The 15,909-nt window shown below is 40.0% G+C and overlaps 1 protein-coding gene across 3 annotated transcripts in view; it reads left to right on the top strand.

The window, feature by feature from the left end:
* Positions 1-15,909, top strand: part of slc4a11 (solute carrier family 4 member 11) — a 131,227-nt gene that overhangs the window by 32,116 nt on the left and 83,202 nt on the right. Inside the window, exon 1 of one of the 3 annotated variants that reach the window (XM_059352895.1) lies at positions 222-458. The exons of the other annotated variants lie outside the window; for them this stretch is intronic. Coding sequence (XP_059208878.1) covers positions 422-458 — 37 coding nt within the window. The 5' untranslated portion in view covers positions 222-421. Of the gene's footprint in view, positions 1-221; positions 459-15,909 lie in introns of those variants that run through there. 3 annotated transcript variants of the gene reach the window in all.

Genomic DNA, 15,909 nt, shown 5'->3' with positions numbered 1-15,909 from the left:
GTCAGTCCAAGCTACAGGACAAAGCAATAGTGACCAGGTGAGAGGCTATGGCTGATATCAAGATGACATGTTGCATGTTGCATTAGCTCTGTTGAGAGACGCGTGTTGGGGAGGTGTGTCTTGACGTGAGGTTTGCCTCGCTGCATGCTGGCCTGCCATAGGCTGCTGACTTGTGAGCTGGGATAGTGAAGGGGAGGGGGAAAAGAGAAGGCACTAGGACCCAGCGGTGAGACAGTGAGTAGGCAGGCAGAGTGGGGCTGAGTCACTGCATGTGTCTGAGAGGCAGTCAGAAACAGAGCAGAGCAAGGGAGCAGAGGTGATCTCACACTCATCAGCACAGGATAACACAACCATGATGGGTTGACTTGGGGGGGAGGCGGTTGGAGAGAGGAAGTGTGCATTCGCCACCACTTGCTCAGCCATGGAGACCAACAAAGTTCTACATTTTGTGCCTTCGGGTAAGTGGATCAAAGATCTCAGAGCTTCTCCTCAGCTGTGCACGACACAGCGTTCACTGGGAGAACCTTGGGGTTCCCTACCTAGTGAAACCTGAGAACCCCCTGTGCAAAACATGTGCCGCCCACCTCCACTTCCACTCTGAGCAACGGCAGATGTTTGGGTGTGCATGTGTTCTACTGTTCCACTACATACTTGGTGTTTTTTTTTTCTGTTTGCTCTTTCTGTGTACTTAGGAATGCGGCAATGTTCTGTTTGTGACAGAAATCCTGTTTTTATTTTATTTTCAGAGAAGGTGGGGTTTTAGAAGCCCTGTTGTGCTTGCAGAAATGCAGATGTTTTTTTGCATTTTTCTTTGCCTTTTTTTTCTTTTTTTCTTTTTCTCCTTCTTCTTGTTTATGTCTCGTATGCGACACAAGACGTTCCTGCGTCGTATTTCTTCAGTTCAGTTCCTTTAGAACTGACTGTGTTGCAAACCCACGAAGAGAAAGGCAGTATACCTGTCGAGGAGCAGAGACAGCTGGAATGCAGAGCTCATAATGCACTTTCTCATGTGTTGCGCTGACGGGGCTTGTGCAAGTGTGCCTGCTAGACAGAGAGGGATGGACTCAGCACGAGAAGCAGTGTGTGTGAATGTGCACATGGATCTGTGTGTGCATGTGTTTCTGTGCATGAGAAACTGAGAGAAAAAAGATGTGTACTTCCATATTTGAGTGTTTGTGCGTGTGTGTTTGAAGCATGCATGTTTGTGTGTGTGAGATAGAGAAAGACAGACAGATTAGTGTTGGTGACAGCCACAGGAGAGCAGCGAGTTCTCCCCTCACTGAAAGTCCTCTGAGAGACCAGAGCCCATTTGGAGGTGTGATGCGGCTGCCTCCCCACTTTCATTTTGTCTGGGAAGGCAGAGTGGGATACTGCGTCTCAGTGTGTGTGATGGGGACATTATGTGGGATAATGCAAGTGCAGGAATATTATCTGAGTGTGTGTCTGTGTGTGTGCACGAGCATTCTTTTGTTTGTAGTACAGAACCCTTTGTATATGGGATAATGTGTCGGATTATATCCATGCATTTTTGTGTGTATGTGTTTGTCAGTGAGTACAGTCGTGCTCTCATGAGATGTGTGAGAGTGTGTGTGCTTGTGCGTGAGCGTCATGCACTGTGCACACTAACTACATCTCAGAGTGTGTGTCGGGGCGTGATGGACACTGCTGTGGCTCGTCCTCTGAAGAGTAATTTGCATTCATTTGCTTAGTGCTGATTAGAGGCGGAGAGGGCAGGTTTGATCCTTGCAGCAGAACAATTTTCTTCTGCGAACAGAAAGGTATTCAAAAGGTTTGTTACCAATCACAGGAAAGGTTGAGCTTTGAAAAGAGTCGAAACGTCTGATCGGATAATGTCGTATCTGATGTCTTATCCACCTAATTACAGTCATTTTTAATATCCGTAATGTAATGTCGTGAAATTTAACCTTGGCTTTCAGTAGGCATATTAACGATTTACTGCCCAGTCGAACAAAAAATATATATATATCTACAGGAATTTGATCGAGTTATTGATCACCACCAGTGACTCAACAATTACCTTGCCAGAGGATTAGATTTCTGGCTTTCCAAACTCACTGTGCTGCCATTTGGATTTTCAAACAAAAGCACAGCGAGCTTTTGTGCGCAGAAGCTTTCAGCATGCGTAACAGGAACGTGTTGCCTATATCAGAATGTTCAGCTGAAGCTGTCTGTGCAGATTACACATATTGTGACAGAAAATGTTTTTATTGGTGCTGTCATCTATGAGCACTGGAAATCCTTTATTGCAGCATATTGCAAGTAATCTTCCACATCGTGTCATTATCAGTGGCAACCTGCTGACAGGTGAAGGAGCAGCTGGCGCTGTGGGAGGAGGTCAGGAGATATGGGATTCACTTTATGGAGCTGTAAATTACCACAGAGCTTCACCATGCCATCACACATTGTAATAATACTGCAGTGAGTTTCAGATTTTTAGACTGACTTGTAGCTTGATTTACCTTTCTGTTATTGTTTGCTTGCTCTCAAAATGGAGCAAATGCAGCTTCCTATAATGCTTTTAAAAAAGTATTATTCTTGATTAATTTCTGAAAAGATAATATTCAACATAGGAATGATTTGCTATATAGTATTATAGGATCAGTTGAATTGTGTTTTATCCCATTGTTACACAGTTCTGATATCCAAATTGATTATTTATGGCAAATTGAAGTTAAACCCGCCAAAAAATTAAGTTATGGTTTTTCACATCGAACTAGTTTGATCAGATATAATGCAGAACAGTGGCATTGCTGCATATATGTATTATGCCATTTCATGATATATCAATATCAGATATTCTCATTAATATCAAGATTTATTCTTTTAAACGCTATCACTCAACCAAAAAATATTCTCAAAATATTCAGCATTTTTAGAAGAGAACTAACTAAAATTAGAAAACTAAAAGAAGTATTGTTCTTGTTTTTTAAATGTATAATTGTTTTAGTAACTTAAGATTAGTTTGATGATTGATCAATCAGCCAATTATTATTTAATTGTTATTGTTTAATTAAATGTCAGGTAATTATCAAAAATGCCTGGCACAATTTCCTTAAAACTCAAGTTTCTAGTTTTGTTTAACAAGCAGCCCAAATCCCCATCATATTAAGTTAATCATCACATAAATGCAGCAAAATACAGCATTTAAGAAGCTTGGATAAGGATTTTTTTGGCATTTTTATTTGACAAATTATAATCTATCAGATTGGTTACTGATAAATTTTTTGTCCATCTACTTGATTTGGCTTTTCAGCCAAGAGTCAATTTTAGCTACGCAGTGTTTACTGAAGGATCCAGCTCTGCTTAAAACAAAGTTATAATAATTGTGATTCCAGCCACTCATGCCAAATCCACATTTCTTCTGTCCTTTTTGATGCACTGATTAAATATCATAATCACAACATAAAACTGAAATCTCCCAGAGTCATGCCAGCAGGGTGTCAATCTTCAGGTGTGACAGACAGCCTGGTAATCAGCGTCGCAGCCGTGACCTGCAGAGCCAGAAAATATCAGCATGGAGGACACATAGTGGCTGTGTGAATTAGTATTCGACCATGTGGAAGTGGAGGTGTGTGTGAGTGAAGATGGATGACGTGTGCCTATGTGCATGCGTGCGTGTGCGTGCTGTAGATGTGACAGTGATCTCTAATCAGTATTCACCGCTGGCAACAGATCTCAGAGGCTCCAGCCTCTGAGCACAGCCATCTGGGCAGAGGAGAAACACACATCGACACACACACATACAAATTATTATACAGTACCACAAACACACATACATAAATACACACCAAAACTGAAATCCCACAAAAACACGTCCACACAGGACACGACAAGACAGTCACACACGCACATAAGTATTCACACATAAGCGTTTTTTTGTAAATGCACACACACACACGCACACACACACACACACACACACACACACACCTATTTGCACACACAGGAACACACACCCACACTGAGTGTGTCACAGATCTTGTCCATACACACTGCACGTAATTATATACACAATTCATTCTATCTTCATAATTTGTTGGTTTACACACACAAAACAATTATGTAGATGTGTCAGCATAGACACTCATCATGCACAGTTCAAGGAACACGGAATGAGGAAGACCACACATTTTCATTACAATTAAAACTCTCTCACACACACACACACACACACACACACACACACACACACACACACACACACACACTTCCTCATGTTTGTGTTTATATCTCTGTCTAACTCCATCTTCTTTGTTTTTGTTTTTCATTTTTCTTCTCCCACGCACACATTTGCATACATACACACTCTTTTATCTTGATATTTGAATCAATAAATATTAAATGGTAAACGGACCACACACACACACACACACACACACACACACACACATATTTTGGAAATACGTAGGTAAAACAGAAAAAAGACATTGGTTAAGAAATGTTTTTTTTTACATACTCGAGTCTGCAGTGATGGAAACACAGGCGGGCAGTGAGTCATTATGAGACTGACCTTATAAGACGTATATATGGCAAAAATGTAGAGAAACTTTTCAGGTTGATAAATTACTGACAGTTTACGAACAGATATTCTTTGACTTAAATCAGCACTGATGATTATTTACCACAGATATGCGCCGATATGAGATTTTTCAACAGAGCATAGGGCAGAAACTTGTGCTTGGGTTATGATGTGATTATGATTAATTCATAGTGTCATATACCATTTTTTCTTAATTCTTTATTTAAACGCTCAGTAATTGACTCATATCGAATATACAGTGGTCATTTTTATATCGCTATTTATTTTATTTGTATTCATTATTGAAATGGTCAGCATTAAATTATACTCAACATACTTGTATTTAGTTATTTATTTTATTCTTCAATTATTCTTTATTTTTTCAGTATTCATTTCTGATGTAATACATTGTATGGGTAATACTGTATAATTTTCATTAACATGAGGTTTGTTTTTTGTTTTTTTTAAAAGCAGGCTACTGAGCACCTTTGTCAAGTCAAATATTGTTGGCATCATATAAAACAACAAAACAGCGAAGCATCTTTTGAGAAATGTAGTGCAAAAACATAAAATATGGTAGACTACAGACAAATAGTTTCTAAGAAAATATAGGTACTTGGCACACTAATTTGTTCCAGTGGTTTTCAAACTTTTTCAACCCAAGGCACACCAAAGTGCAAGCCAAAATCTCAAGGCACACCATCAGGGCTTTCACTTGGACATGGAGCAGCCAGCCAGTGGGGAAAAGTAGCCAGCTAGGGAGGTCCGGGGAACATGCAGACCTACAAATATATTGATTGGGGTTTTTTGTAAGTATAGATGTGCACATCATATACTTTTTTCCTATGGTACAAGAACATATTTTATTATCAGAACTGTTGCAGGATAGATGTGTTTGTTCTTTTATTGGATTTCTGAAATTCCGCAAAGCTATTACTTTCGCTGCATTTTGCTCCTGTGTGTCTCACACAGTAAGATTTATTTTTACTGCCCTGTCCCCCTCTTCCTGTACACAGTTTTTGACATGGAGTAACACACACTTGTCATCTGTTGATGCAGCTTAGGGAGAAATTGTGGCTGCTGGTTAGATGCTTTGGATCTCCTCACTAATGCAAACACGACAGAATCATCGTCACATAAAAATGAGAATGTAAAGAGGCATGAATCTACATTATGGTCTTCGTTGGAGCTGCAGAGATTTGTCAATTGATTAGTTGATCAAAACAAAATATATCGGCTAATTTATTTTGATAACTGAATAATAATTTTCTGAGCAAAAATGCCAAACTTTTGCTGATTCTAGTTTATTAAATGTCATGGTCTGGTACAACTGAGCATGCCCTGAGAATATTTCATTTTTGAGTCAAGACCGCAGTCTAAATATGTGTGTGTTGTTATGAGTAAGGTTATGAGTTTTACCACTTTTTGCAACAAATACCCAGTTTTTAAAAAAAGGAGTAGACAGATTGAGACTGAATTTCAGTTGTGTTTTATATTGCAATAAGATGGTCATTACCACAGTATACATTAAAAATAGTCCTAAAACAAGAGCTCTGAAATGCTTTAAAAAACTGAGTTGAAGAAAAATGTATTAAAAAATGCCTCATTTGCATATTTAAAAAACAACAACATTTCAAACAAATAAGACACTCATAACTTCCTGTTTGTTTGTTTTTAATTCGTTATGAGCAAAATAATCATGTTTCTGAGCAGAATGACGAATTACATTTCTCAACATAGTTTCTTGGGTTTTATTACCATTTTAATGTAGTATTAGTAGTATTACTATACTAAAATATAGCAATTATTGGCATTTTGATAGAATTAATTATGTCCGAGTTCTAAAGGCAGGTAAAGAGCAAAAAACAAAATCACCAATCCTATTTAATAATGCCTTAATTAATATTAATATTACAACACTAACACCAGCTCTGTTGTGTTCCCTTCAAAACCCAGATCAAATAACTCACAAAGTTACTGCTGCCAAAAAATGAGCCAAACATCACCAAGATAATATACTATCAAACATGAAAAAGTCAAGTCAATAAGTCAAATGCAACTGAAAAGCCCAAACTAAAGAGTGGGTTCGGGAATTACAAACAAATGTGTACACGTTATTTAAGCAGGCCATCCCTATTGGTACCACGTACAAAAATAGCCCTCTAGTTCCAACATGGTATTTAACGTGTTACTTTTGCAAACCTTTTAATTCCACATGTCTGCATTGCTTCATAGCAGCTCCAGATGCAGGCTGTATAAAAGCATCTGTTATTGAGAAAGCAAAACTGTTTTGTGTTCTTCTTCAACAATCAGATAAAATGGGGTTTAAATACTAATGTGCTGCATCCTCACAGAACAACCATTAATTATAAACCCAAGTTAGACTAAATCCAGCTACACCACTGCAGTTATTTTAACCCTGATTTATAAATGCAGAAAGTATCACAGCCATTGACAATAATTGGGAAGTTCTTTTTTTATTCACAAAATTACAAGTATACACAGGTTTTCTTTTTTTTTTAGCAGCAGATTACTTGTTTGAATTTATTCAGTAGTATTTTAAGTGGTTTTCAGTGGGGGGGAGTCTAAGATGAGGGAGGAACTGATGTTTGGTGCCCTTAAGTGTGGATTTGATCCACTTTTATTTGACTTCACAGAGAGGTCATTTCTGAAGCTGATCCAGAACACAATAGATGCTTTTAACTCAGAAATAAAGCAGATTGTCGGCTGCCATTTTCTCTAGATTTAGGATCATTCGCTGAATCAAGAATTAATTCAGACAGACATAGACATGCATATAATCTTTTACACAGCATATACACACATGTTTAGAAAATAAAAAAAACACACACAATGTTGGTGGTCCTCCCTCGTCTGGTCATGACAGTGTATAATTAGGCTTCAGTTTACCGCTTTCCTCAAGCATGTACACACCCATTCAATGCAGATTAAAGCTTACTGTACAGGTTGCAGCAACGGGAAGCAGTACTGCACACAGGCGAGGTATTTGTTTCAGTTCCTATTTAATATTGCTTCTGTTTGGTCGACCAAGGCTGCACAGAGCGATACCAGCACAGAACAATTTGTACTGCGCAGGGTACTTTCTCTTTTGCAGTGAATTTAATTTGAAATCAAGCAAACAGAAGACGACAGAGTGGTAGGCATGGCGCTCTGTCGCTGCTGCTGCTCCCCCCCCCCACATATAGTACAACATAGTAATTATTCCAAGATGTCTGAAGATGCCCGTGTCAATGAATTTCCAAACCTTGATGGTAAAGCTTCCCTTTCCACGTGACTGAGCAAAAGAATCGGTTTAAATTGAGTGTGGCAATATTCATTACAGGTGTACGGCAGTCACAAGGCTGCTACCACACACACTTTATGGTAATTTCACTGACACATGTGTAAGGGCATGCAGAGACACACACGTCTCATCATGTATGACACACGCAAAACAACATTTTAAACAAAATGCATGCTGAACTGCAAGACAAGTTGTATCATGTCCTGCACACATTTTCTCCTTCCCGGCCGCTCACACGGAGGTTATATATATGCTGCTGTCTTCATACAGCTGTTGAGTTTGCATGCATGGCAGTCATGTTCTCTGCCCGTATGAGATGTTTTGCCCTGCTCTTTCACTTCGCATCTGATGTCCTTTTTGTCCTTGTCGCACATCACGATGGTGTAATTCACATCATCCATATGCTGCAGCACATAAACCGCATCCAGCACGTTTGGTGTCGTTAATATAACATCTGTAGTTCAGGCTGTCTGAGAAAAATGCTGTTATACAGTTAATGTAAAGGAGTGTGACTTTGTAGGTAGAGACACGTTGGTTCACGCTGGGTGACGTACAAGGGCATAAAGATCTCACCTACAGTGTAAAGAGAAGGCACAAGACATGGAATAGACAGAAGACTACACAAACCACTCTACACCCAGTGTCAGGTGGAGGATTAAACAAGACGGCTTGCAGCGAGACGTACTGTAGGACGACAAGCTAAAGAACAGCAAGGTAGCCAAGGTTGCTTAATTTAGATTCCGCCAGTGTGGCATGGGATACAACTAAGCTAAGCAAAGAGACAGCAACTGAACAGGGCAGAGCGCTGACACTGGTGAGGTGAGTGGTTTGATTCTAACTCGGGCCACACTTTCTAAAAAGGTATGAATACTCAGCTGAAAGCCTCATTTGATTAAAACGGCCTTCATATTTGATATTTTATCTTATTTGAAATGCCACATCCTCTGTATGCTTTTGGAAAGAGTCCAAATCACAATCACTTATTTCACATATTTACTGTATATATATATAGTAGACTGGACTTTATGCTGGCATTTTCTCCTGCTGCCTCATATCGATTCAGTAGAAACTGTGTCTGTGTAGTTCTGTGGGGGGACACCACAAATGAAAAGCAGTGAGATATGCTGTCGGGTGGCGGGCAGGCTGGAGCAGCATACAGTAGAAGGCTATGTGGAGAACAGCAGACTTGAAAGGGAGATGGTGGCCTGGCTTTAATCGAGCCAGAGGAAGAGGGGAATGTGCAAGCAATTAGCAGGAATCCCCTAGCACTGCCGTTTTTTTTTCTTCTTCTTTCCCCGTTCTATGAAAATCGAGGCAGCCAATTTCTTCAGCGAGTGGTTTTCTAGTGTGTGTGTGTGCGTGTGTGTGTGTGTGTGTGTGTATATGTGTAGTGGAACAACACCATCAGTCACTCACTCACTCCCTAGCTCACTCACTGCCTGTTTTTTTCACTGAGAACACACACTCACTCACACACACACACACACACACACACACACACATACAAAACAGACAGCCGAGTGTCCCCCACTGCAGCACCTGAGCAACATCCCATACCTGTGTGTGACTAAAGACTGAAAAACAGGAACAAATGCAAGGAGAGAAGAAAGAGAATGAGAGGGAGAGATATGAAAAATGGAAAATGAGATGAGGGAGGACAAACAAGACAAAATGGGGTAAGAAAACGATGGAGCGCCGGGGGTGGAGGGCTTTAAATTGGAGCATGTTCCTGCACTAACCTCAAGTCACGATGCCTCGTCTCGCCGCGCTGCAGACAGAGCCGGATTCATCTGTGAACTCGCAGTAGCCAGCTCACTATAACTATCAATCCCTCTCAGGTGAAAGGACCAGAGGATTACCGCAGAGCTTTTCAGTCCACAGACCTCACGCCAAGAGGCAGATCTGACATTCATGAAAAAAACACTCTGGGAAACAGAAATGCTGCAGGACTGATTGTATTTTTCACAAATGTAAATTTCTAATTAGACGATTATTCTAAATGAATTACATTGATGGCAATATTGGGCATTGCTGTTTGTTCTCTGGTTGAGGTTAAACAGCCATCTGGCTGTCACAGTTTGAAATATTCTAGCATTAGTTCTTGCATTCCTAAAAATAATGAAACCCCTTTTGCTGCCTTGTTTTTACTGGTTCAGTCAGGTGTGCCCGTGACGTTCCTGCACCTTCACCTGAAGCAGCTCCACTTTCTGCTCTTCGACAGACATACAGTTTAGTAATTAAGGTTTGGTGCGACTATGGTACAGCAATGTATAAGGCTGGGTTTCTTTTCGTATATTTTGAACTGACTAGTACAACTATCAAATAATAATAAATTACACATTTTGATGCTGATAGTTTTGTACTGTTACAGAGGCTTTTACTTGTAGTGGAGTAATATCACAGTGTAGTATCAGGACTTTTTACTTAAGTAAGGGATTTCAATACTTCTTCCATTACTGCTAATATACATACTTGCGCACCACAGACTCATCAACATTTATATAATCCAGATGTTTAAACCCCTGTAGATTGTCAGACCCATACAGACAAATTGTACACATTAATATTTATATGAAGGTGTGTGAAAAGACACACTCCCACACACACCAACATATGGCTGAGTGCACTCACTGCTGTCCAGCATCAGCCCAGCCAGCCAAAGTCCACCTGCTTGCCAGACAGCTTGGTCGTAGCCAGCCTCATGGTCAAGGCTCTGCTGTGACATCATCAACGTCAGACACCAGCCTGGGGATGCAGCTGTCTGTAGCAGAGCCAGCAGCTCTTCCTCTTGATCAAACAGTCATTTTTTTTCTTCTAATATTTAGAAAAGAAGCTCAGCTAGAATCTCATGTGCATGTAAATATGTGACAACAGCGTGCAAACACTTTCAACATCAGTGTAGCATCGAAAATACAGATTGTCACGGAAAAAACAATCAGTGATGAAACCTAATGCGGGCAGAATGCGTCTCAGAGAAGGAGCTTTTCTATTTAATTGAAGGATTTTTTTCATTTTGAGTTTTAATTATTTTTTGCCACTTGTTACTTGTCACAATATGGAGTAACAAACTTAAATTTGTATACATTTCCTTGTTAACAATGTAAGCATCCCTCAGTGAAAACACGAGGAAGAGCTCGCTGCCAACGTGATTCATTATACTCTTGAGTTTGAATACGGATTTCTACCAATCTATTTCAAGGAATCTGAAGGACAAAAAGAGTTTCTTTATCTGCTGATGTGACTCATTGTATTTCATGGTTCTTTGGATGAAAGCATCTATCAAATAATTTGCGGTTTACCTCGTATGCCTGTCTGGACCACAGTATAGTACAGGCTTGTTAAATTTAATGCAATTTTCTCAGGACTTAAAGATAAAGATAAGCTCTCATATACAATAATGTACATGTCTCCAAAGGATTCCATCATCATATGCATATGTTTTTTGGTTTCAGCCATTGAATAACTGACATAGTAGTTCAAAAATGTATTATGAAATCCTTTAAAAGTCTATAATAAGGGTAACTAGAAAATCTCCTTTGGGTAAATTCTGAAAGGGCCACGGGGGCTACTGCCGGTGTGTGTACACTATGATGAGATTCAAACAATTAATACTAGTAATGTTATGATACTATAATATATGCAAGGAGCACACCTACAACAAGCATTCCTTTTCAAGTATTTATTTATACAGCAACCTATGCCCTTTAACCTCAAAATGTGTGTGTGTGTGTGTGTGTGTGTGTGTGTGTGTGTGCTATTGCCCCTTGGCCCTAATAATAGTCCAGAATATGCAAGACAATTATGAAAAAGGAGAAGATAGGGTGCCAAATAATAAAAATTGTTATAAAATGCTGAAAAGTGACCATCACAAATTATTTAAGCTTAGGAAGAGATCCTCATTAGGGTTGGGCAATTGAATAAATATGTCGTCAATTGGGGCTACACAGTGATGTAGTGGTTGACACTCTTGCCTCACCTCATAGCTGGTTCGACTCCAGCTTTTCTGTCTAGAGTTTGCATGTTCTCCCTGTAACAGCGTGGGTTCTCTCCAGGTTCTCCAGCTTCCTCCCACAGTCCAAAGACATGCATCTTAGTTTGAATTAGTGACTCTAAATTGCCCATAGGAGTGAATGACAGCATGAGTGGTTGTCTGTCTCTATGTGTCAGCCCTGCTTTAGTCTGGTGACTTGTGTACCCCGACTCTCGCCCAATGTCAGCTGGGATCTTCTCCAGCCCCCCGCAACCTGAGTTTGGATTATCGGTTAAGGATAATGGATGGATGGATTTTGGATGGATGATTGGCTGAGTACATTGGTTGTTTGTTTATTTTTACATTTAGATTTATTCTCATTTTGTCATTTACCACCAAAGAATAACTATAATAAGGCAGCGGGCAAATCGCTAAAACTGAGTTTGGAGATGGGGGTCTGATATATGTATGAATATATCTGCAATATATATATATATATATAATGCCGGAGTGATGATGGAAGTTTTCTTTTATTCAACCAAAATTCCAATTACCCATTTATTATCACATAAGACATGAAAATTTACAGTTAACAAGCTGGAATTAGAGAATGTTTTGGTTTTGCTTACCTTTTTTAATAGATTCTCAAAATATTAATTTATCTGTTGATAGTTGATCAGTTGATTGCTGATTTTTAATACTGATTACTGCTAAATATTGACTAAAAATGCAGGATATATCTACAGTAAATGTGTTTCCTCTGGAAAGCTGAGATTTTATTGATGGCTGTCTTCTGAAATTGAAATCAGTCTGTCTGTGTCTCATTCTTTATTTGCTGAAGTTTAAGATTTAGTATTAGTTAACATCACAGAGTAGGAAGGCTTTTGTTGACAGGTGGTGGTTGACAAATAAGTGGCAAATGGCAGTGAAAGTGTGAGTCTGTGAATGTGATGAGAGGCTAGTGAAGACTTGTCTGGTGGAGCTGCGATGAAAGTGACTGTGACCTTGTGGGATCATGATGAGTTAAATAATCAAGAATCATGCCTCCTCACACATTACATCATCAAGACACGATTTGGCATGATACTACACCTCGCGGCTGTGGTTGCAGCACGCAGGACAGCGGGGTGGCGTCCCACCTGATTGTTCAGTCCATCCATTTGTGTCTGCTTATCAGGACAAGATTGTAGAGGAGTCCCCTCAGCAGCGGCTCTACTTGGTGGATCACCAAGAGGCTTTCCGAGGCCAGCGTTATATGGATTTGTACCTCACCTGGTGATGGAAAGGATAAGATCTCAAATACAAGCAGTTACAGTTGAACTGCTTCATAAGGAGTGTGGGAGTTCCCTCACAGATAGGATAATGATCTGAGATGTTCGGGAGGAGCTTAGAGTAGAGAAGTTGCAGCTGACTGTCACCTAAGTAGATAAGGTGGAGGTGAAATACAGTGTATGTCTCTGTTATTAAATTGTAAACTTGAAGCTGATATTCACACATTTACAACGATTTATTTTACCTCCTGTAGGTTTTGATTTTCATTACTTATTAATCTGCTGAGTAGTTTTTTTTTTCGTCTTGGCAAGTAGGTTTTTATTCACAAGTAAATTACCTTTGGTGCATAGAACAAAAAAATAATAGGTGAGTCACGATTGTTCAAATCCACAATTTGATTAGACTTTTCATCTTAAGATCACAATCTGTTCAGTTTTCAATTTAATGATGAATCACCTAATTTTAGAAAACATATAGGTACATTAGACTTATATATTTATTGCTGACATTTCATTTGTTAGAAGTTAGAATAATCGCCAGAAGAAACAGTTAACCCAGTATAAGTAAGTATTCATAAGCTCCAATGTTAAATGTTCTTTCATCTGTGCTTTCTAACATTTCGGTGTTATTATCACTGCAGAATCTCTTCTTTCAAATTTGTCGGGGCTGAGCTGTTGTTACTCTAAGTGCAATGAAACCATCCCTAGTGAAACAGCAATACTTTATCAATACATCTGTTCAACAATTATAAACATGTACAAAAATGATATCTCAATCAACCCTGTCTGCAGTCCGTTCACTGTCGCTGTGTTTACACGAGCAAAACAAGAAAGAGAGTGTGTATGTGTGTGGTGTGGAAGTCAACAGTTATGTTATAGCTCTACATATGGCATTGCAGTGTACAGTTTAGGTGTGTACAGTTGAGCATGGTCAGCTCAGGCTCACTTAAGGTCAAACCAAGAAGAGTAATTACTGAACCACTGGAGTATGGAATAGGAGTAATAGTATCGATAAAATCCCAGGGTAGCAGCGTACCAGATATGCATGCAGGAGCTGAGGATGGACTCAACGATGGTGCTGTGGAAGCGCCATCACTGTCTTGGGTACATCCCAAGTACATCCTCTGCTGTGATTTTCTGTTGACCACTTGGGGTCCAGGGTGATAATGGGGTGTCAAGACCTCACTTTGGTAGGTCTGCATTCTTCCTAAAGTCCACATTCATCTCCCCAGTTTTCACTGAGCTCTAAGTTATCCTGTGAAGTCCATGTCACTCACCTGTAGGCAGACTCATCCCAACCAGAGATGAGTCCAAAGATGGTGGTGTCTTCCTTGGATTTCAGGACAAACTGGTGACTGGAGGTGCAGCTGTTGGTGTACAGCCATGCAGTGACAAGGTGGCAAACCTCTTTCTAATAAACCACTTAGTGACTAGTAACAGTATCAATCTGCAATGAACCTTAATTAATGAAATGCATCAAGAAAATGTTTTCAGTAGGTTCAGACTGGAGGATACAATGCATAGGTGTGCCTTCTCAACTTACTTTAGGCTCCAGTATGCCCCTATGCCTCTTGGGAAATACCATGTGAACGCATACTGTAAATTGCAATCTACAATGTGTGTGTAATTATCATACTGACTGAAGTTCTTTAAAATTCCTTGGGAATTATAAAGAGACAAATAAAGGCCAAAAGTGGGCCTGCTGTTTAAAATGTGTATACGAGCAAACAGACCAGAGCATTGAGAGGAATTCCCTCTCCGCCTGGGCTCTCTCAACCACCACAGCTCCAGAGAGGACGGGTGCCAAGAGAGCCTGTGGGCACAATTAGCCAACAAAGGGCCCGGCCTCCTCCTCGGTGCTGGCCGAGCCCTCATAGATTCCCCTACAAACGCAGCAGGGGCACCTTTTAATCTCTTGCCCTCCTCACTTCAGACTCTCAGCCTCACCTCTCCCTTAAATTCCAGGGTTTGTCCCTCCTGGGGGTTCCTGCATCTGTTTTGCATGTACCTGCAGCACACTACCCTGCAATAGATCAGCATGCACGGGGAAGAAAGGTTGGCTCAGTTTCCACATGGCTGGTTTATGTACACACCAAGGGTCGTATAAGTTGACTTCCTGTTGTCTTGGAGCATTTAAATACACATCAAAACATGCATTTCTTGATCTAATTAAAGGAAAGTCTGTACTGGGTTAAAGTAACGAGTGAGTCTTACCAATAAAGTCATCCACAACTGCTTGAAGAATAAGGTCCTTCCCTTTCAGCTGATTAAATACCTTCACCCATCAAACAGCAGCGGGAATGTTGTAGGTGTATGACATCTGCAGTCTTTAAGCAACACACTGCATAATTACACAAAGGTCAAACAGCATGAGTACCTGCCTTTATAGTAAATGTATCCCTCCATTGATTTATCCAGAGCCAGCAAAATAGGAAGAACCTGCTGTGCTTTTGTACACACCGTTCTCCCAGTTTAGTGGATATAATTTATCAATAGAACAGGCATTCTCAGGATGCTTCCACTCTTGTACTGGATGGAATAGTTCCCCACAAATTCACCTTTTACTCGTCTATAAGTAACATTTTGAAAATAATATAGAAAACAGCTGGTTTCAGAAATGGTGTAGCCATTTTAAAAATTAAAAGCAAGTGTTTGTGAACAGTTTTTAGAGATTAACATCGTCAGTAGGATTGCTGTAAAGATAGTTGGAAAGTACTGGGATCTGATACAGAGGAACCAGTCGGTACACTGTGCGCCCTTTGCTTCGGTTTCGGTTCATGTCTGGAACATTTGTCACTTTCTGCTCGTCACTTTGGTTGTTTTG

This window comes from Centropristis striata, chromosome 16 (genome assembly GCF_030273125.1).
Source record: "Centropristis striata isolate RG_2023a ecotype Rhode Island chromosome 16, C.striata_1.0, whole genome shotgun sequence".
NCBI classification, from domain to species: Eukaryota; Metazoa; Chordata; class Actinopteri; order Perciformes; family Serranidae; genus Centropristis; species Centropristis striata.
This window is presented reverse-complemented; position numbering and strand designations above follow the sequence as displayed.